This window comes from Macadamia integrifolia, unplaced genomic scaffold (assembly GCF_013358625.1).
Source record: "Macadamia integrifolia cultivar HAES 741 unplaced genomic scaffold, SCU_Mint_v3 scaffold1380, whole genome shotgun sequence".
Lineage (NCBI taxonomy): Eukaryota > Viridiplantae > Streptophyta > Magnoliopsida > Proteales > Proteaceae > Macadamia > Macadamia integrifolia.
This window is the reverse complement of record NW_024868183.1, coordinates 68,295-91,577: the sequence shown is the minus strand read 5'-3', so window position 1 is coordinate 91,577 and position 23,283 is coordinate 68,295. Positions and strand designations below refer to the sequence as shown.

General features: G+C 38.1%; 2 protein-coding genes across 2 annotated transcripts; one reads left to right on the top strand and one right to left on the bottom strand.

The window, feature by feature from the left end:
- Window positions 1–29: 29 nt before the first annotated feature.
- Window positions 30–3,259, top strand: LOC122063612 (protein ACCELERATED CELL DEATH 6-like). Its single transcript, XM_042627314.1, has 3 exons — window positions 30–351; window positions 1,686–2,227; window positions 2,990–3,259. Exons 1-3 carry the CDS (start codon window positions 30–32, stop codon window positions 3,257–3,259), a joined length of 1,134 nt encoding a protein of 377 aa, XP_042483248.1.
- A 1,835-nt stretch (window positions 3,260–5,094) lies between these two features.
- Window positions 5,095–5,928, bottom strand: LOC122063611. The gene has a single exon (XM_042627313.1). The coding sequence runs from the start codon at window positions 5,926–5,928 to the stop codon at window positions 5,095–5,097; it is 834 nt and encodes a 277-aa protein (XP_042483247.1).
- Between the last annotated feature and the right edge of the window lie 17,355 nt (window positions 5,929–23,283).

Here is a 23,283-nt window from a genome sequence, read left to right as displayed (position 1 = left end):
ATGTCGCAGCATGCGCGGGCCAATTAAGAATGGTCAAGTTCCTCTTGGATTGCAATTCTAAAGGAAATCAAGAACAGTACTTGAGAATGCAAAATACAAATGGAAATACAGTCTTGCATGAGGCCATGGAAAACAATCATGAAGAGGTGGCTCGGGTACTAGTTGCAGTAGATCCAGAGATGTCACACTTGGTTAACAAAGAAGGGAAGTCTCCGGCTTATTTAGCCACAGAAGCTGGCCTTCTAAAACTTCTTGAGTATATGTTGGGGATTCTTGTTCATAGTGATGACCTAGGAGAGTGGAGAAGAGGAAAGACACTTCTTCATGCTGCCATTATCAAGAAGCATCTGGGTAATCTCTCTCTCTCTCTCTCTCTCAGTAACTTCTATCTCTTTATTTTATGCCTTGTTTATAATTGTAAAATGATATATAGTAGCAGTGAAATGGTGCCGGATTTTTTAAACCTCAGCTCAACCCTGAGTCCTCTTAACTCGGTCCAACCTCAACCCAGCACTGAGATTGGGCTGAGATGTCTCAGCCTAAGCCCAACCCTGCCCTGTCGACACTAATTGATCTCGATCAAACTGAGCTGGCCTCGGTTGGCTTTAATTGTTTGCCATTTGTGTTCTTATATGCACTAAAAATAGAAAAAAAATAGACATTATCAATATTGATAATTTTTTAAAATAATCGTAAAGACTGAAAAGCCCTAACAATCCCAGCGGTGCCCGCCTTGCAGTCTGAAAATCCCAGTCGATGACCTATCTGGGCTCAGGACGAGCTCAGGTTCACAGAGGCAAACACCCCTAATTTCAAGTTTCCGAAACATATCATTTTACCTGTTTTCCCTTTGTATTCATTCTGCAATACATCTATGTTAGCTGTTGGGTGGGTTTCTACCAAACTTGGGCAAGTCAATCATGTAGTTATTATGCTAAAATTTTTAAAATTATTGTGACTCCTTCATGTGCCAAAACAAAGGTTTCAAATGTTAATCTCTCTTCAACTGTTTTAAGAAAATAAAACAGTTATCATTTAGTCATTAATTAATGTTTTCTTTTAAATATCTATAATTGGGTAATTGAAGGAAGTTCTTTGTTGAAACCTTGAAGAGTTTCAATGTATTACATGCTTACAAGAGCTTAAAGACGAGTCTCAGAAGCCTTCTTCCATGCCTGGAAGAGTTCTTCATTTTTGGGGCTAAAAGATTACATGTATAATTCAAAATACGAGAGAAAAGAGAATTTACAGGAGGCTGAGTTAAGGATTAAGCCAGATGCACAAAACAGACAGTAGCTGGTTGTCAGTGGGCGGGCTGTGACATGGTCCTCACCTCCCACCTTCAGCATGGCCATTAGTAGGGAAAGGATCTGTAAAAAAAACCATAAATATTTTTTTTTTGGTGAATAGAAAATAAATAAAAAGCAAACAAAAAACAGATACAACAGACTAAGCCTAAACTGACCAAACAAGGACAAATGCCCTACCCATCAGAAGCCAACCCGACAGGCTAGGCGTGAGATAAAACAAGCCAAACCTTAGGAAAGGACACATGCTAGGAAACCAAAAAAAAAAGGGGAGGGGGGATTTCTCACATTTCTGTTGTTCATGGAAGAATTCAATAGTTGTTATTATACGTTTCAATTGAATTTTAGGGTTCTTTAATTTCTTCTTTTGAACTTCAGAGGCCATGAAAATAGTATTGAAGTTCAAGCCACAACCCATCCAAGTAGGAAATGCAAAAGGGAGGACTCCACTTCACTATGCTGCACTCTTAAATTTTCATGATGGGTTGAGGGAGTTGCTCAACATGGATACTTCAGCTGTCTATCAAAGTGATAATAAGGGCTTCTTCCCAATCCATGTTGCAGCTTGTGAAGGCCACACTAAGATTGTAAAACTTCTCATCCAACGTTGTCCTGGTTCTTGTGAGTTGCTCACTGAAGAAGAACAAGAGAATGCTCTTCATGTTGCTGCTAGAAGTGGAAAAGAAGACATGGTTGGATATATTCTTACAAATCCAATGCTTGACAAGCTTCTAAAAGAGAAGGAGAAAGAGGGAAACACACCTTTGCATCTCGCGGTCATGGCCGGGCATTATAAAGTCGTTCATGTTCTCACACAAGATGTTAGAGTAAACATGAGCCTCAGGAATAACAATAAATTGACAGTCCTCAACATAAGTGTGGCAAACCGCATCAAGAAGGGCTCCCATTCAACTCAAAAGGTGATGTGCTTGTTAGGGGTGAAACAGGGTCGGGTTGGGCCAGATTTCTTAAAACCCTAACCCAACCCTAGGTCCTCAAAATTCTACCCAGGCCCAACCCAACCCAACCCAACCCAACCCAACCCCGTTGGGTTCATGTTCAGGCCCAACCTTGCTGGGTTCAGGCCAACCCAACCCGGTCCTAATTGACCCTATTAGGGCCGGGTTGGGCTGGGTTGAGTTGGGTTGGGTTGACCTTGGCTTCTACAATGGTTAGATTAACCTTGATTAACATGTTTTTGCCATTCATATCTCATATCTTAAAAATTATAGAAAAATGAAATACCTATAAGAACCCTGATTTCTATTATAAAAATGTAGGGTTAAATTTCAGGTCGGGTTGGGCCAAGTTGAGGCCTCAACCCTAACCCGACCCAACCCTGACCCAGGGTTGGGATTTTTCAACCCTAACCCGCCCTCTAGGTCAAAAAACTTGGCCCAAGCCTTGTTCGGGCTCAAAACAGGCTAGAGTGGGTTCGGGTTGTCAGGGCCAAACTTTCATCCCTAGTGCTTATTGTTGGGGTTCCACTCGAAAACAATTATGCCACATTGGATTGAATAGCCTGATGAGGAGGCATACAAGGACTTGGGAACTTTCTATTTAATGATTAGTTTTAAGGATGAGTTCAACCCTAAGTCCCAACACTTACAAATGGTAATTTAATGAAAGAACACTAAAAGAACACCTGAATATGATTGATTATCTATTTTTCTATTATCCAGGACTTGACATGGATGAGGTTAATTGCTGTTGGTGCACCAGCAACAGAGGAACTAGACCTCTTTGAAACACAAGAACCACCTAATCGGAGCGATGTACAAGATTATTACAAAGATTGGATTGAAACCCTAATGGTGGTTTTGACTCTTATTCTGACGATAACCTTCACCGCTGGTCTCGTAGTGTCCGGTGGCCTTAATAGTGAAGGTCCAAACAAGGGTATGGCAACAATGCTTAGAAAGACAATGCTTCAAGTTTGGGAAATTATCTAGTACCACCCCTAAATTTGAAAATAACTTGAAGTAACCCCTAAAAATGAAAATAATGTCTACCGCACCCCTAATTTGTAACACCGTTAACTGAAAGTGAGAAATGTCCCTTTTACCCTTATACTTAAACTCTAAAAAGAACCCATTTTCTTCCAAACCATTACATGCTCTCTCTCACCAGGTGCTCAGCTGCGACCTTAGCTGAGAGAGTATACCATTATTAGCAGAAGGCCATAGCTCATTTGAGTAGATCTAGCGACTCCGGTGAGGTGACTCTGGCATAGCAGCAACTGGATTCGAAGGCTTGAACCCCTAGTAGCAAATCTTCCCATAGCTTGTAGCTTGAAGCACTAGCAACAACTGAATTCAAAGGCTCTAGCAGAAGCCCTAACAGCAACTGGAGTGACCCCCATTTCCCGTCTGTAAGCCAAGAACCGAAGGTTCTTCATTACATTACTCGGATTCTAATGAAAGTGATGAAGAACTCGAAGAAGCAGAGATGGCTCCTCCTCATTTGATGGTCGCCAGGAGATGTACATGGCATATGGCTTACTTTGTTTGTACAGGAAATGGAAGAACTCTCAAAGGTTGTGATTTGAGCCGAGTCTGAAACTCCATTCTCAGAATGACTGGTTTTCTCGAGACATAACAGAAAAAAAAAAAATTCAATTTTCCTATTTTAGTTTTCCCCCAACTTCCTTTTCCTTCCCTTTGGTCGTAGCAGGGGAACAAAAAAGAAAAGAAAAAAAGAGGGCAAATATCCATAGAGTTCTAAATAATGAGAAAATGTGAGGAAAAAAAATCAAGATTTTTAGACTTTCTAGTTGATGGGGTTGGTCCTCTAGGTTGCATCCTTTCCCAGAGGGTGAAATCAAAGAAAGGTTGATGCTTAAAGCAAGTCAATGGTTTCAGAAAGTGAATGAGATGTGTTTCTCTGTTTGTTCTTCTTCTTCTTATTCTGTTGAGTAGCAGCAGAGTTGTTGTTGATAATGATAATTGGGGATGAAGGGCATTATAGTAACTTTACATACCCATGGGGGTAGATTGGCCATTTAGCGAAAAAATGCTTGATGGCATCATCACGTAACGCCTTAAACCTAACGAAATAGGTTTTTTAGATATAATTTTGAAAAAGTGAGGGGTCTACTTGACATTATTTTCATTTTTAGGGGTTACTCCAAGTTATTTTCAAATTTAGAGGTGGCACTAGATAATTTCCCTTCAAGTTTTTATGCTTAGTGATACCATAGCTATGTATTGTGCCCTCATCGTTGTTGTGTTTCTCCTTTGGGCCAAGATAAGAGATCTCAAGCTGATACTGTATACAGTGACCACTTTTGCCCTACCCTTTTTGTCTGCATCACTTCTACTCATGTCCATAGCATTCACAGCAGGTGTCTACCTAGTAACAAGTGGGCTTATTTGGCTAGCCATTGTTGTTCTCATCATGAACACTATTTCCATAATATATATCTTGTTCATCTTGATTCCACTTCTTTGGCCTTATGTTCACCAAAAACGTGTCCAAATGTTGATACTGTATCATCTTTACCGAAAGGTGGTGTCTTTTTTTTTTGGCTAAAGATTCAATATTAAAGAGAAAAGAAAAAAATGACAAACAATTACATCTCAGAGACCACATTTTTCCCCACCTTCGGCATTGCCATCAGCAGGGAGAAAATGCAGAAAAAAAAAAAAATTAGAACCGAAATCTAGGCCTAGAGTCAGCATCATGAGCTATCTCATCCCAAATGTGCTTCGGGAGCTGAGCATTATATTCGGATGATTCTGATTTTGCCGTATCCCGAGCCAAAAAATCAGCTATACTATAAGCCTCTCTAAAACAGTGGGAAATCTTCCAGGAAATAGAAAGCAAGAAAAGGCTCTAGGGAGATCCATTGTTGAGCGACAAACCATGGAATGGACCTGGCTTGAACTACCGCCACCACCGCCGCAGAGTCTGACTCGATCCAAAGAGACGAAACTCTCAGCTTCTTAGCCATAAGGAGACATACGATCAAAGCTTGAAATTCTGCTACATAGTTTGATTGAATCCCAATAAAATTTTTAAAGGAACCAATCATAGCCCCAAGGTCATTACGAATAACTCCACCTATGCCAGCCCTACCAGGGTTGCCCATGGAGCTACCATCCACATTTAATTTTGTCCAACCAGAAGGAGGCTTGCACCAGAAAATTTCCAAAGGCTCAGGAGGGCACTTAGGATTAATGATCAAACCCAGACGCCGGCAGCACATGATATCAGAAATGTGAGGCAGTCTGTCAGAGATTGAGATTTTGGAGTCTTGATAGACTCTTTTAATCTTATCATATACATAGAAGGGAGAAAGGAATCTACTCCCATATCTCCTAGAATTCTTTTCTGTCCAAACGTTGTCAGCCACAATGACTAACCCCATAGACCAAGGTTCTTTAAGCACCAGGATCTTGCACTTTCTAATCCACCACCGAACAAGCAGAGGCAAGTCTTCAATGTTAGGCCAAGACATTCCAAAACAATCCAAGAACATTTTCCAAACTGCCACGAAAAATTTGCAACCCATGAACAGGTGATTAAAGGACTCAGCTTGCTCATCACATAAGCAGCATTTGGAGGCCAGAGGGATTCCTTTCGCCGAAACCACATCATCTGTAGGGAGTTTTTTGTGCATTAGTCTCCATCCAAAAGTGGATAGTCTTGGCTACATGAGTTTCCCCCAAACCAAGGAGCTCCAAGGAACCTTAGGGTTGCGTTTTCTTATCTCCTTCCACGCAGAAGAAGAGGAGAAAGAACCCGAGGAGGTACAGGACCAAAAAAATTGATCCTTCAAGTTTGATAGGGGCAGCCTAATAGCCCGAGCAGCTTCAAAACATTGATGGAGGAGAGGGGAGCGAACAGGTGGTAAAATCCATTTAGAGTTCTGGATGACGTTTGAAACCTTCAAAGTCGAATTCTTCAGAAACCCATAGTCTAAACCACAAGACTCTGCAATCGATTTATCACCTATCCAAATGTCAGACCAAAGCCTAATATCCTGCCCATTTCCAATAATCCATCGCTCTCTGGAAGAAACAAAATTCCAAACTTTGCGCAATCCAGGCCAAACTGATGATGACTTAAAAGATTGGTTAATATTTCTGTTCTTCAAAAATCTAGCCTTGAATAGCCTACTCATGCCTGAGTTCCCATGCTTGATGTTCCAAACTTGCTTGCACAATAAAGATTTGTTCATGTCTCGAAGCCGACGGATTCCTAGGTCTCCTTCGTCCCTGGGTTTACAAACCTGCTCCCATTTAACTGTCATTGCTTTGGAGCTGTCCACATCACCAGTCCATATAAAATTACGCATCCACCTTTCCATCAAGCTAATTATGGAATTTGGCCACCAATAGACAGCCATGTTATGGACTGGTATGCCCATAATCACCGAGCGCACCAACTGAACCCTTCCAGCCATTGAAAGGAGTTTTCCTTTCCATCCCGCCATGCGCTCCTTTACTTTGTCTAGGACAGGCAGCAAAAAGCTTTTCTTCACTCTTCCTTTGAAGATCTAAAACCCAAGATATTTAGTAGGGAAGTTGCAAACAAAGATGCCCAAGACCTCAGCAATATCCCTAATACGAGCATGCCTGATTTTCCCTATGAAAAGCTTGCTTTTATCTAGATTTATTTGCTGGCCAGAGAAATCTTGATACTTCCTCAAAAAATTATTTAGGTTACGAACATACTTTTTTTTTTTCTCTAAAGATCAATTGGATTAATAAAAAGAAAGAATATACAAGAGGAATGATACACTCAACAATGCTAGATGAAGGAAATGAAATCAACCCCACCTTCGGTATTGCCATCAGTAGGAGAGGACCTCAAATCTTAGTCTAACAAACCAATAAAAAACTTTTCAAACAAATAACTAAGTGAATTAGAATCTTGGCCGTTGGGCCGCATCCAATTCCAGCTCCCTGGAGGTGAGAAGGGGCCAGGCCTCGACAGGGGAATTTGATTCAAATCTTGCTGCTGTTTTTGCTAAGAAATCGGCTACCACATTTGCTTCGCGGTAGCAATGAGTAACTTTCCAAGAAATTGAACCCAAATAAGAGAGAATGCCCCTCCATCTTTGCTGAATAAACCATGGAACCAGCCCTTTGGAGAATAAGATCACCACAGCAGTAGAGTCACACTCGATCCAAAGGTTTTGGATACAAGAGTTTTTTGCATATTCAAGGCCGGTAATGAGAGCTAAGAATTCAGCTTCAAAGTTAGATTTTATACCAACAAAATTTCTGAAATTTAGCAAAGGTTCGCCCTTGTCATTTCTAAACACACCGCTAGCTCCAGCCTTTCCAGGATTCCCTAGAGAACACCCATTAGTATTTAGCTTAATCCAGTTCTAAGGGGGGAGACACCATCGAACTTCAAAAATTTCTCTTTGCTTGCCAATTACACGGGGAATTCCTACTCTCCTGGCACACATCAAATCAGCTACGGACAAGTTCTTCCCAAGGTGCATTGTCGAAATCATACCTATCTCTCCTTTAATCATAGCAAAAAAAAGCCTGTGATGCCAATAGGTACCCTCGTGGATTCTCATATTCCTCTCCATCCAAACTGCATAAGGAATTAACACCATGCCACTAAGCCATAGTCTTGAGAATGTGACGGATTTTGCTTTACATTTCCACCAGCTAAATAAATCTTCCATTCTTGTGAAGTGTTGCCATCTGACACCAAATAGATCACAGAACATATTCCACAGGGTCTGGATATACTCACAGTGAAAAAAAAAGGTGGGAACTAGACTCTTCTGCCTTTTCACATAACCCACATCTTGAAGGCATTGCAATCCCCTTTTTGAACACTTGGTCATCTGTAGGGAGTCTACCATGGGCTAACCTCCATCCAAAAACTACCTACCGTGGCTATAGAAGAGCTTTCTAGAGAATGGAAAACCAAGAAACAGGTGCCTTTTTGCTTCTTATCTCCTCCCACGCCGAGGCCAAAGAGAAGGCACCAGATGAAGATAATTTCCAGTGGCATACATCCTCTAAATTCGTTAGGGATATTCTCTTTGCCTTCTCAAACGATTCAGACAAGAATGATGAAGAAACATTTGGGAAGCACCACTCACCATTCCTAATGAAATCTGCCACCCGCAGCTGCCTCGAAGTAACCGCTTCTAAGTCCAGATTAGAGGATTCCGCCAATGAGGAATTTTCTAACCAACGATCCTTCCAAAAGCTGATCTTGACGCCATTTCCTACTGTCCATCTCTCCATATTTGTTACAAAGTCCCACACCCTTTTTAGACCCTACCAAATAGATGAAGACTTGTAGCTCCTGAGATTGCCGTCGCTAGTAGTAAACCTTGCTCTGAAAAATTGACTCATTCTAGAATCCTCATGCTTTATTTTCCATACTAATTTACATAGACAAGCTCTGTTAACATCTCGTAACTTCCGAATACCTAGACCTCCCTCCTTCTTTGGCTTGCAACAGTCCTCCCATTTAACAGTGATTTTTTTCTGAACCTCCATTTGGCCAGACCAAATGAAGTTCCTGATCCATGTTTCTACAGTTTTAATTGATTCCTGAGGCCACCAATAAACTGCAAAATTATGCATAGGAATGCTCGATATAACTGAACGAACAAGTTCAATACGGCCTGCCATCGAGAGCAATTTCCCTTTCCAAGCTGCAAGTCTACCTTTGATCTTATCTAGCAAAGGTAACAAATGGGATTTTGTGACTCTTCCCTTGAAGATTTCCACCCCAAGATATTTTGTAGGGAATTTGGATATCTGAATACCCAAAAACTCACTAATAAACTGTTTTCTGTGAGGGGCCACATTCCCAAAGAAAATCTTGCTTTTATCCAGATTAAAAAATTGACCAGAGAATGCCTGATATTTATCTAAGAAGGAGTGAAGATTTCTTACATATTTTGCCAACGCGTTCATGAAAATGAAAATGTCGTCCGCAAAGAGAAGGTGGGATGGAGTGAGCACACCTCTTGGCCTGGGCAAGGATTTAAGAGCACCTTCTGCAACCATGCTTCTTAACCCTCTACAGAGCACTTCTTTTGCCAGAATAAAGAGAAAGGGAGATAAAGGGTCACCCTGGCGAAGACCACGACCCACAGGGAAGAAGCCCACCGGTCCCCCATTTACTAAGACCAAAATCCTAGTAGAGACAAGGATTTCATGAATCCAAGATATCCACTTCTGAGGGAAACTAAACTTTTTTAGGACTTCAAAGAGGAAATCCCAAGAGAGCGAGTTGTATGCTTTCTGAACATCAATTTTGATCCCCATACCTCCTCCCCTGACTGCAGTATACATCAGATTTGCCAATTCTGAGGCAAAGCTGATATTCTCAGATATTATTTTCCCCTTCTGGAATGCACCTTGTTCCTTTGAGATCAGCCTGGGAAGCAGCGCCGAATCTCTATTTACCATAATTTTTGATAGCACCTTATAAAAGAAATTCCCCATACAGATCGGCCTAAACTTGTCCAGGGTCATAGCTCTCGGCACCTTCGGAATTAGAGTAAGAAAATAGTTGTTCACACCCTTAGGAAGAAACCCCGTTTTGAAGAAGTGCCTCACAGCCCTGCAAAAGTCCGCTTCCACTATATTCCAAACTCTTCTAAAGAATTTCCCATGAAATCCATCAGGCCCAGGAGAACTGTCTGGATCCACCTCCCAAATAGAGTTTTTTATTTCTTCCAAAGAGGGTATAGTCTCTAAACCCAATGCATTTGCCTCACTAATCTCCTTGGGGATACAATTCAATAAATCATGATGAGGATTAGTCTGAGCGGCACTATGGAAGGCTTCATAATATTCAGAAATGTAAGATGACAACCTCTGCTGGATCTTCATATATATCAGTCATCCCTGATATTTTAATTTGACTCTGAATCCCTGCCAGAGCCTCTTTTGATTTATCCAACTCCATATCAAAAATTGGGAAGGATTGCCTAGCCCAAGCTCTAATGATAGGCTTAAGCCTCTTGAGTTTATGAGCTAAGATAAAAGTAGGAGGACCAGAAACATATTGAGACCATGAATCACGAATGAGATGAATAAAGGATGAATTTTCAGTCCAGAATTTATGCATTCGAAAGGGGCAGTTACTTGGCTTCGGGCAAGCCTCAGAGACCACTAAGATAGGGCAGTGGTCAGAGAAATCCCATTGGAGCACTGATTGAGCACAGTCTTGGAAGTGGTTGAGCCATGCTTCATTGCAGAAACCCCTGTCCAGAACTGCAGCCACATTCCCTCTTCTCCTGTTGTTTGACCAAGTGAATTTTGGACCATGGGAGGGAATATTAATCAGGGAGCAAGAGTTTATCATAGCTTCAAATTCAGCCGCCAAACCCAGACTGAAGGACCCTGGACCACACTTTTTATGAGAAGCAAGCGTGGCATTGAAGTCCCCAACCATGAGCCAAGGAGCAACCGCTACTGGGATGGAGGCCAATTCGAGCCATAATTCCCTTCTTTTCACTCTAAAATTGCTGGCATGAATGACAGATAAGAAAACGTCGTTGGTATGCCAGACGACCTTGACATATATTTGTTGCTCTGACTCAGAAACAATAGAAGGCCTAGGAACCCCTCTCTTCCACATCAGCTAAAGGTTAGGAACCTTGTTCTCCCTATTATTGTGAATCAGATCAGACTCATATCTGATTTTGTTAAAAAATAATGCAAGGACCACAGAAGAGTCAACCATTGGCTCTGCTAAACATATAATGTCAGGATTATGATCTACTACAATTTTTCTCAAGGCCATGCGAGATACAGCCTTCTTAAAACCCCTCACATTCCAGAAGAAAACCTTTATAATCACTTCGATGAGTTTTCCAACCGATCAGACCTTCTGGTCTGCTCAAAATTTGAAATTGCTTTATCTTTCCTGCGGGTGCCTGCCCTAGCAATTTCTCTCTACGAAACTCAAACAGATAGGTCATCCGCATGAGCAATCTCCTCATGATGAAGGATGATTGCCCCTCCCTGGATGGTACTTGGCAATATTGAAGTTACTTGGCGCTCGACTTGAACTTGAGATGAAGAAGGATTCAGTTTGTTGGCATCCAAGTGGGTATGGCCATCCTCTAAACCCAACCCGCTAGACCCGCATTGGTTACCAAGGGGGCCAGAATCAGCCGAAGAATGAGAGATAATTCGGTTAGCCAGAATTGCATCTCTAGTTGCTGAGTCAGCAAGATCTTGAGGGATAGGGAGAATTATCTCCAAAGAGCTATTACGGGTAGGAGACCAATCAGGATTTTCCTCCCTAGATTGAGAGCTGTTATGGACTCTAAAATTAGAAGGGGATTGAGGGCAAGAATGGGAAGAAGATCCTTCCCGATCTAATCGCTAAGTTGGTAACCCATTGCCGCCACCACCGCTGTGCTCCGGCTGCACCAGCGGTTCTGGACAAGCACCATGACGATTGGCATCGCCTTCATTAGTAAAAACCGCTATAGGGACTCCCATCTTCATGCGACTCTGGAACTTAGCACGTTTTCTGTCGCGGTAGTGTTGAATATCATGCCCAACCTTCTTGCAATAACCACAACGGTTTAGACTGTCTTCATAGATGATTGTTTGAGAAAACCAGAATCGCACGTCGGTTCCAGGATGCTTTCTGTCAACCTGAATTTCTTCAACCCTCTTGGCACCCATCTCCAATTCAACCATGACTCTAGCGTAACCTCCCATGGAAGCAAAATGAGTTCGCCGATCGATTGCCATCGGCCTACCAGTTGCCTTTGCCATCGTAAGCAGCACCTTCTCATGCCAGTATTCAAGAGGGAGGTCTAGAAAACGAATCCAGACCATCTTTGTAACAGCCTGCTTGTCATTAACATTAAAATCTGTCCTCCATCTCTGAAATCTAATTAGTTGGGATCCAACCCGAACCGAATTCCTCTTCTATATGGCCACCATGTCTGTCTCCAATTCGAACTGAAGAAGGAAAAAACCTTTCCCCATTGGTGCAAAAGCAGATCTTCCCTTCAAAGACCAGGCATCTTTGGCCTCTCGTCTGATATCATCCATGGACACAAATTTAAAGTTCGTTCTCCCGATGAGAGCAAACTTAAAATTTTCAAGACGTTCCTCATATGCCTCTTGCGGGATGATTACAGTCGTTAAGGATCCAACCTGTACAGGATCAGGCAAATTGTCAAGTTCAGGAAGCGCTCCTCCCACTATCGTTGAGTAAGAGACTTTCTCCTTGGGGGCGACCGGAGTAGAATCAGGAAGAGGGTCAGAGGCACCTAATCCCACGGGCGTTCTCTCCGTCGGCTTCCAGAATTCCGTGAGAAGGGATTGTCTTCCACTATCTGGAGGCCTTCCACTGTGACCATGTCCATCTTCCATAGCACTCACCTCCGTCATTTCAACTCAAAGAGATTGTTCCAGGTTGTCATCTATTATGCTGAAACACTAAAAATGACTCTACTTCATAAGTATCCTACCCAAAACAAACTTGAGAAAAATAAAAGACTTCCCGAAAGGTGGTGTCTATGTTTGAGTATAGTGGTGTCTTTGCTGTTTGAATTAGGAAAGTAATAGTAATGAAGCAAGTTAGATTGGGTTGTTGTCCTATTGTTATCTTCTATGTACTTTAACTGATGTAGAGTAATAAGAATGTGGAAAGGTTAGTTTCCTTCCAAATAAAATACAAGTCTTACATCTTCCTTTATTTCATTGTCACCTTGAAAGTTGAAACCCTAATTTTCAGTTTTTTTATTGTCTATACTTCATAATGGTTAAGAGATGCAAAATTTGATGTGACTGAAACTTGCATGTGAAGCAGGGACCTTGGGATGGATATGTTCACAAATTTTTAATCTCATCTGAAATGCTATGTAGAAGAACCAGGGCCATGGTTACATTCTAACTTTTAACTAATGTGATTACAACAAGAAACTCCCATAAAGGGTTCAACAATTTAAACATGTAATTACCAAACTATGAAATATGATAGCCAATTATAATTGTTCGAGACTTTATTGGGTGCTAGTTTTGAAGGGTTGATTCATGCCTCAATGACAATCGAAAATGACAAGCCAAACATCTCCACACAGCAGTCCATGCGCAGCATTTGATTCTTCATCCCCATGTCCTAATCCAATTCTATGCAATACAAATGGATTTGACTATTTATATCCTTAAGTCTTGTGTGGACATAGTTAAAGATATATATATATATATATATAATGGTGTGGTGACTAGTGTAAGAACTTGGGAGATCAAGATAGTGAATTCCCAATTATCGTTAGGTTACATCAGGATCAACTTTAAGCCCTTATCTGTTTGTAATAATATGGATGATTTAATCAGAGACATTCAGGACCATGTTTCTTAATGTTTGCTTTTAGTTGATGATATTCTATTGGTGGACGAGACAAAAGTAGGGATTGATGAGATGTTAGAGTTTTGGAGATCAAACTCACTACAAGAAAAATGGGTTTTTGGGACCGAAATTTTTTGTCCCAAATACCAAATAGTGTTGCTAATATCTATTAGGGACAGTAAAAATTGTCGTTGCACATCTGTCGTTACAACGGCCGTCACATAATTTACGAGGCAAAATTTTTTTTCCGTCCCTAATGGGTCAATTGCGACAGATTTTGAGATGGAAGTTTTCCATCGCAAATAATTACTAAAGTGATGGAAATATCTGTCGTAAATACTGTGTTGTTAAGGCCATGTAGCGATAGTTTATTTCTGTCGCAAAAGAGCATAAATTATTTGAGATGGAATTTTTCCTTTGTAAAAAATTTCAAAACTTTGTTTTTTGGACAGATTTTTCTTGTCGCAAATAGCCTTTTAGAGACAGCTATCTCCGTCACAACTAACAAGCGCTGTAATTTTTTAGGGACAGTAAAATTCTGGCCCTAAAAGTTTTTAAGTTAAAAAAAAAATAATTATGATATTTTCATAGACATATTTACCCTGTTGTTACACATTAGAAGATCCAACTAGACATTTAATGATTACATCATCCAAAAGTATTATCATTAGATAAATCTATACAAGTTAAACATTTATATCATCCTCAAACAAAATGATAGATAAAACTATTTTTGTTCCCAAATTCTCGTTTGCCACAGAGCTCATGTGCCCTAAACTTATGTGCTCAGTTGCTATAGTCATTCTTTTATGTAGGAGCACTAGTTTATGGCATGTTGGTTTTTGGACAGAAATGTATCTACCTGTGGTCTTTTCCATCTTCAGACAAAAAACTCCAATCAATTGATCTCCATTTTATGGAAGAATTTTTATCCTACTGAAATGTATTCAGTTTTTATACAATATCTGCTGTCAAAATACTTGATAGAGAGTTACTTGAAGCACACAGGATTGAAGCGAAATGGTACACATGTATGAAGAAATTTTTGAGGTAATATTTGCTAAAGCTCTCACTATTTTCTTCTCTCATAATTGGTCGGATGAATTGTAAAAGTTACTACTATTCATTAATTCTTACCCTTCTTTAAATGTTGCTGATTCAGTTTTTGGGTTTTCATTTTATTGGTAATAAAAGTTCCTCTGGGAAAGTTATAGGAAAGCTGATTATTTAGGCATCAGTCATAGGAAGTTTTGCTGGGATGTAGTTATTTAATTATTTATTGAGATCATTCTTTGTGTTAATTTATTACCTGGTCTAGATAGAGAGCACATAGATGCTGTGTTGAGCATTGGAGATGTTAACAGAATAATTTGTTACTGGAAGGAAAGCTGATCACCAACTAATACAACAATTAACTAGATATAGTCTTGATTGTGTCAGTCTTGTAGGATGAGGCTGTTCTGTTAACCTGGTTAGTCCATGTAATGGTTTATACAAGTAAATGAAATTGTCAAAGTTTAGTTGGAGAATCCTCCAGATGTTAAGCCTCTAGCTAGGGGCACTTTCCTGCTGCCAGTTGATTTATTGTATTGTTCATAGTTGATGAATCTGTCTCCTCTAAATTCCATAAATGTAAAGGCTCACAGCCTACACCTTGATTTTATGAAAACACAGTTCAGTTCTCCCATACTTGCTATGGTTTATATAGTTCTTTGAGTAGATTCTTTGGTTCAACTAGATGGATTCCTGGCCTGTTTACCTTCTAATCTTCTATTTTTCTAATTCTATGATGCAGCAGATCAGGATCTCCTTTTCTAAATCTATGGCTCCCCTGTTTCATTCAATTTTGCTGATTGCTTTACTTTAATCTCTCTCTGAATATTGATCTTATTTATCTCAAAGTTCACATATTAGTTTCCATTCATCAGTTCTCTTGAATTCTGGGTTCAATTTCTGAGAACTATTAGTTGATGATATTCAAGTTATGGATATCCAACTTTGTTTTCCAGTTAGCTAGGGCTTAATGCACAGCCCAATCTAGAGTTCTGTTTTCATGTATATTTTATAGGTCTTTTCTATTGATTCTTATTAGCACTTGACCAGAAAAGCTGCCCCATCTTGTGACTCTGTTACAAGTTATCAATTTTCTCCCTAATTGTTCTCTAGTTCTCTATTTTGGTGATCTTGTTCTGCTAGTCAGTTTTATTTCTTCTATTTTGGAACTGATTTTGTACTTATTGAATTTTACCCACCTTCATTTCCTTTACTTGAGACAGGTCTATTTTGTAGTTCTATTCTTAGTGCTCTAATATGTCAAGTAAGGGCATCAAACTCGCACTCAGATGATAGATTGATGAGCTGAAGGCGACAGTGGTTGAAAATTTTGGATGGGAAATGAACAGAACACAATTCCGCGATTCTGAGCCTACAGCTTCAACAAATTTGGTAGTACATTTTAACCTCTAGAATCAGAGAAATAGAAGTTGGTTCTAACCAGATTACCAACACCTTATTGATTAATTTAATCCCATATTCAGATTCCTATAGGTGTATCCATGTTACATGGAACTTTTTTAGAAAATTATAAAGTTAATTACTTTTCATTAAAAAAATTAAGAAATTCAACATATTCTTGGATCATAGGTTGCATTCAAATAAAAAAAAGTTTGAACTGCAGCTAATTTTTCCATTAAATAATGATATCTTTCAAAAGTCAGACTCAAAGCAAAAAAGAGAACCAAAAAAAAAATCCAAAACATAAACACAAACGAGTATCTCACCTTCCGAACAGAAACTGAGTCTGAAAAACTAACAAGCAAATACTTGGAAATGAAGTATAAATATTGCATTGGGTATCGACCTTGTAACCAAGGGTCTGCCAGTTTTGAAAACTTCCAGCAGTCATTGAACAAGGGGTATACCTGCAAAGACATAAACCTGACAGTTAGCTTGGTAGTGCTGAATTGGAGTGGATCTCAAGAGGAATTTTTTATATTTGGATAACAGAGGTTCAGATTCAGAAGAGGGATTGGATATAGCATCATATCAAAATCTAAGATCTCAAGCAGTCAAATTTCATCTAACTAATCTCAAATGAATTAGATGAATGCAGAGAAAAGGATGCCCACTCCTAGTTGCACAAGATGACTTTTAGCAAAGGAGTTTTTTGGGGTAGAATAAAAGAAAGCTTACAATACAATATAGCTTACATAGAAATTTCTTACAATAAGAAAACCTTATAACAAGAGAGCTTTACAGAAGAACATTAGAGTGACACTAAAATAACCGATGAACACAACTGAGGAGGGGCTCTCCTTTTATAGACTCTGGATTTAAAGACCTCTGAAGTCCATGGATTTCAGTGTAACTTAAATCCGTAAACAATAACTTGCTACAGTACTGGTAATAAATGCATAGTTCCGATAAAATATGGTGATATCATCATGAGAGTCATGTGAGATGTCATGATAGTTTTATATGGTTGGTCCATTTTATGCTTCCATCATATTATCAATGTTGTGCTTAATTATAGAATCAAAACTTCCTACCAAAGAGTGTCCTCCATAACTGAGTAAGTCTTCATCCATTGCTTCTTGCAAGGCAAGGGTAGATTGGACATCCAAGAGTAAATCCAATGGTGCGTCCAATGGTACAAAGTCCATAATATTGTCAAGAAATTGATTTGCTTTAGTTTCTTGCTGAGGATTGACCATGCAGTCAATATGAATGTCTAGGAAAAATAATCTTTGACCGTCAGTTACTTTGGTAGTAAAACGATCTCCTACTGCTTCAAAGGATTTTCTCCTTAATGTTATTAAGGTACCTTTCCAGACTTGTCGATGATCACAGTTTTGGATTATTTCAAGACTTATATCTTCTTCAATCTTGGGGGGTCCAATATATAAATCTTGGTTGGCAGTAGTAAGAATCCAGATTTGGTAGAGTTGATAAAAATTTTCTCTTTCCCGCCAGCCCAAAGTGGAGTAAATATTAAAAACCAAATCGGGATAAAACTTCCAATTTTTGAAAGTATGATAAATCATGGTTCGTATCATCATAGGTAGATGACGAGTAAAGTCCATGTTGTTGGGTTGAAAAATAATTTGTCCACAGAGTCCCCGTTCGATAGTGTGCATATGCCATGAGTCAGTGGAAGGATAAAAAAGAACTCTAAGATAATTTTCTTGAAAAACAAGTCTTTCAGATATTTTTGTAATATCGGTTGAAAATAAAAAATATCATCTTTGATAATTTTTCTTTTGATAAATTTGAAGCATTCCTTGGGTAGTACATGCCTCGCTTTTTCATAAAGAAAAATTCCTTTGATTTTATAAAAAATGGGTTTATCATGAAAATCGGTAAGAAATTCGGAGAGCTTGAGAAAATTGTTTATTTTCTCATATTCAATAGCATCGTCAAAATTCGTTTGGGTAATGATTTTGAAGATCAATTTTTGAAAATATTTTTGGTTTGCAAAATGTTTAGCAAGGGTTGTGGAAAGAGTATGCAAATCTTGTCTGAAAGATTTTTTCTTATTGCCATAGTGTGATTTCCATACTTGATTAATCATGTAATAGACATCGTTGGGGAGTCCTTGATGTCTATAAAATTCAATGATTTTGAATTCAGAGACTTTTGTACGCACTTTCTGTAAGAGATTTCGAAGTCGGATATCATTTTGCATCTGAGTCACTTGTAGGTAAGTGAGAGGGGTCTAATATGGGTTTTATGCCCATTGAATTTGAGAATATGGGGTTTGAGATAATGGATTTTGTGTCCATTGAATATGAGATAGTGGAGTCTATTGAGATATTCCTTGTGTAGGAGAATATTGAAATGGTTCGCTTGGGATAAGTGAAGCTAGTGATAAATCAATCTTATTAGTAGGTCGTGTATATGACACTGAAGATTTTTTCCCAAAAGGCTTTTGTGCCATTGGTTTACTAGAAGATTCCCTTGCAGTAGGTCTACTTGAGGACTCTTTTGGCTTGCCTTTTCTTTTGATGGTTATCTATCCATCATTGTTTTGTTGTTTATCCATTGTCTACTGAGATAATCTGCAAGAAAATTTCTTGAACTGTTAATATATTCTACTTTAAATCTGTAGTGACTAATTTCATTATACCAATTAATTCTTCTGCCATTTTTTGGATTTCAAAAAATCGTGAACTACCTAATTATCGGTCCTTAATAAAAACCCTTCTTCTGGTATAAGAAAAATTAAAAATTTTTGTAATCCAAAAAGAAGAGCTAAAAGTTCTTTTTCAAATATAATATAACGTATTTGTGTATACGTGAATTTTCCTGAATTGTATCCACAAACTTGTTCGTTTGTTGGATTTTTCAGGGGTCTGGCTTTTAATACTGCTCCCCAATGTTCATTAGAATCATTGGTTTCTAAGACGAGGAAATCATCTGGAGCAGGAAAATATATTGGAGGAAGATTTGTTAGCTCTCTCTTTATTTGTTGGACGACTTGTGTGTCAGAATCATTCCATGTCCATTCACTATCTTTGTATAATTTTTTCAGTAGTGGTCCTTCTTTTTTAGAGAGGTCCTTAATAAAATTTTGACCATAATTGGGAATTCCAAGAATTTGTTGTGAGTGTTTCTTATCATACAGTTTATCAGAAAACTCTTTTATTTTTCCTAAAATATGATCCTGTAATTGTAATCCATTCTGTGTTAGAATGAGTCCAAGAAAATTGATAGAGGTTTTCTCGAATTTGATCTTGTTTTGATTTAAAATTATTCCATGTTGTTGGAATAGTTGAAAAGTTTGCTTGAGATGTTCTTGATGTTCTTCCTTAGTAGAAGAGAAAACAAGAATATCATCAATATATACAACCACAAAAGGTAGATCTCCAAATATAGAGTCCATCCATCTTTGGAAAATTTGAGGGGCTGTGTTAAGACCAAAAGGGATTACTGTCAATTGATAATGTTTATTAAATGGGACACTAAAAGCTGTGAGTGGTATACTTTTGTCAGTCAATTTGATTTGTCAAAACCCTGATTTGCAATCAAATTTGCTAAAATATTTAGCGGTTTTGGTCTTATGAATAAGAACATCTTTTCTTGGGATAAAGTATCCATCAAAAATATGTTTTGATTTAGCCTTTTATAGTTGATTACCATACGGGCTTTTCTTCTGACTTGTTCAGTATGGTTGCGTACCATAAATGCTGGACTAGTGTGGAGACTTGTTGATGGTTCAATTAATTTGAGTTCTTGTAACTCTTTTAATTGAATATAAAATTCCTTAATATCATCTTCAAAATATAAAATTGGTTTTACTCTAACGATCTTTAGTGGATCATCGATTTGAATATGGAAAAATCTTGGGTTTTTATCCCATAACTTTAATGGTTTGTCACTAAAGTTATTAGATAATTCCTGGTAGAGCCAATGAATGGGTTTTAGAATTCGAATAGTTGGTTTTCATTTAAAGCCTTTTTCAATGAAAAAATTGTGTTGAGGGAGAATTGGTATCATAACCTTAGTAGAGTTTAAAGTTAATTTTTACAGAATTATGAAAAATTGTTATAGGAAGATGATTTTGTAAAAAGGTATTTCCAAGAATAAAATCACCAGGCATGAAAGGAAAACAAAGAATTTTGGGAATAATAAATTGTATATTATTCAAATAAATTGGAACTTTATGAGTAATGTACTCTAAAGTAACCAAAGGTCCTGTGACACCATAGACATAGATTGGTTTTTCCGTCTTTCCCAATAGTGTTCGGGGATTGCATTCCATTGACAAACAACATGTGTTGCTCCTATGTCAATGAGGATGTCAAGGCTATATTCTTCAAATTGTGAGAATTTAAAGATACATTTTACATAAATATGTTTATTTCCTTGATTTAATGACAATATGAGTTCTTCTTTTTCTCCTTTGTTATCTTCCAATTCATATGTATGATAAGAAAGCATATTTGATTCGGCTTCATATTGGGTATCTGATTGTTTGGAAGACTGCGTGGGATCATAGCTTCTAAAAAGTTGAGGATTATAAAGAGGATATTCAGAAATTGAATTCCTTCCTTGGGCAGGAGATGACGAAGAAGATCCTTCAACGGGGGTAGAAAAGGGAAATCTTCTTTTGAGATATAGAATACCTCCAAAAGCCAAGATATCAATGGTTTGGGGAATTCTTGGTGGTGCTTGAGGTTTTGGCAGGATGTCTATCAAAAGCAAATTTCTGGGATCTTTAAGTCATGCCAATTTAAGGGCCTGGGTTCTAATTCTATTTCATAAGCACGAGGTTCAAAGATCTCAACTATTCTTTTATCAGCTAGTTATAGCTTTGTATAATTCATGTTAGTAAGGTCATGAAGACATTTCCATGAGACCGCAAGATTATGATTGTCGGATCTCATTTCTAAATTTTGGGTTTTGATCTTCAGAATTACTGAATCACAAATTGTAGGGTCTGTGATAGAGACAAAAAAGTTTTGTTTGATTTTGAACCAAATATGGCCATGTACCATATTAGATTCCATTCCTCCTATGAGAGCCTTTAGAGGATTTTTTTATAAATCTTTTATCAAAAAGGCAGCAATAATTGGTACGTCCATTCCCTGCCTAAATAAAGATGTAATTTCAATTTGTATTAAACCTATATGAATAGATCACAATTGAGGTTGTTTCTTCTGCAATCTTTTAATTTGATTAATGTTAAATATCAAAAATTCTAATGTATTTTCATCAGTTCTCCAAGTAGTGGTGTTTCCACTGGCTTGATCAAAAAATATGGTGGCCCAGAGATTTAATTTTGAAGAGTTGTAAACCTCAGAATGAGAAAGTTTTTATATTTGTTAAAGTAAGATAGTAAACAAGAATCATTGAGGGTAACATCTTCTCAAACAAGGTCAGAGAAAACAATAGAGTTTTGTTCCTGTTGTGGAACTTGTTGCAATTCTGCTTCTTTATAGGGTTGAGAAGCAGTGGTGAGTGTATCATAAAAACAAATTCAACATCTGAGTCAGAACAAGTAGAAGTTGAAGCAGTTTCTAATTCATAAAGGATGTCTTCAGAATCAGAAATCTCTGTTTCAAAAATGATATCAAATTTATTTTGTTTCAAAAATTTTATCATTTTTTTATGATTATTTTTCTGGTTGGGACATTCATTTGCAAAATGGCCCAATTCATTGCAAAGGAAGCAACAACAATCTTTTTTAGATTTACGATGTCCCGTGAATTTGGGTTTTGTAGGTTGTTTACGTACAAAATTCCTATTTGAAAATTTATTTTTTGGTTGAAACATATTTTTCCAAGGCTTCCATTTTCTCCATTAAAATTTTTTAATTATCTTATACCTTCTTGAAGGTTTATAATGAGAAGGTGGTTTACCAAACTCATAATTGGATGAATAATATCTTTGACATAAAGCTGTGTTAACTTTATGTTTAATTAAGCTAAATATTGATGGCTGTTCTCTCAGAAATCTTGGGAAAGCAGGTGCTGGGGGAGTTTTCAGAGATGAATTGGCTAGAGTGGTCTCATCGTTTAGTTTCTTCCTTGGTATCTGCATTAACTTTGAGGCAGAATTTCTTGCACTGATCATAGGTTTGGAGAAAGCTAGGGACCTTGGCCACTCTCATCTTTGGATCGAATGTGATTCAGCTTCTGCGGTGTCAATGGTCACAAAAAGCCTTGTCCCATGGTTTGTTATGCAGGGATGGTTTTACCTTCAGCCTTTTCTCTTGTCTATTTCATGGAAGATAACACATTGCTTTAGGGAAGCCAATCCGATTGCAGATTACTTGGCCAAGAATGCTGCAAGGTCAGAATCCTCTGTGGTTCCTCATAATTGGATGTCTATGCTTCACGAGGATTTACTTTTAGATGCTCTAAAAGAGCAAGATTCAGATTCTATTAGATCTGGTCTATCCCCTGCTGATGGCCATGCCGAAGGTGGGAGTTCAGGCTAGTTTTTTTTGGGTCTTGTAATTTTATATTTTCTTTTCCCTTTTTGTACATCCTTTTTTATCTTCTAATACAATCGACCTTTTAGAAAAAAAAAAAAAATCTTTATGTTTAATTGCCTTAGCTGCTTTAGCTTTGAGGCAGTTGTCAATAATAACGCAGAAAACGAAATTGATTCGGTTTCCTAAGGTATATGAACTACCTGAACTGGTAAGATATTCATAATAATTTTTTATGCATAATTCATCCCATGGTGGTTGTAGTTTTGGGAAGAATTGTTGTAACCAATGGTTAGAAAGTGTGCCATCTAATAGATGATAAAAATGCATGTATGCTTTTGCAAAGTCTTCAAAAGCATTCATGTCATGAAGCTTTAATTTTGTTAAATTAAAATTTATATCTTCTATGTAGGTATCAGTGGGTCTGATACCACAAAATTCTGTTTTTATAATTTTAGTAAATTCTTAAAGAATGTTTTCCCAGCTAGCAAAGTTAGCTAGAAGGTTTTTTTTCGCTAAAGGGTCATGTATATTAAGAGACGAGAAGGGAAAAATTAAAAACTGTACAAAGAGGATCCATAAAAAAGAAGATCCAAAGAAAAACAAACAAAAATCACACCACCTAGGGCCCACCTCCACCTACGGCATTACCACCAGCGGAAAGATAGGTGCTAGGCCAAAAACATAAATTGAACACTAATAAAATCTGAAACGTGATCTGCC

What these genes read in the sequence shown, in the direction of transcription:
- LOC122063611 (XM_042627313.1), bottom strand. Translation starts at nt 5,928, where the DNA reads ATGCACAAAAAACTCCCTACAGATGATGTGGTTTCGGCGAAAGGAATC.
- LOC122063612 (XM_042627314.1), top strand. Translation starts at nt 30, where the DNA reads ATGGTCAAGTTCCTCTTGGATTGCAATTCTAAAGGAAATCAAGAACAG. An exon ending in CATTATCAAGAAGCATCTGG is followed by an intron (nt 352 to 1,685) that starts GTAATCTCTCTC and finishes TTTGAACTTCAG; the next exon opens with AGGCCATGAAAATAGTATTG. An exon ending in GCTCCCATTCAACTCAAAAG is followed by an intron (nt 2,228 to 2,989) that starts GTGATGTGCTTG and finishes TCTATTATCCAG; the next exon opens with GACTTGACATGGATGAGGTT.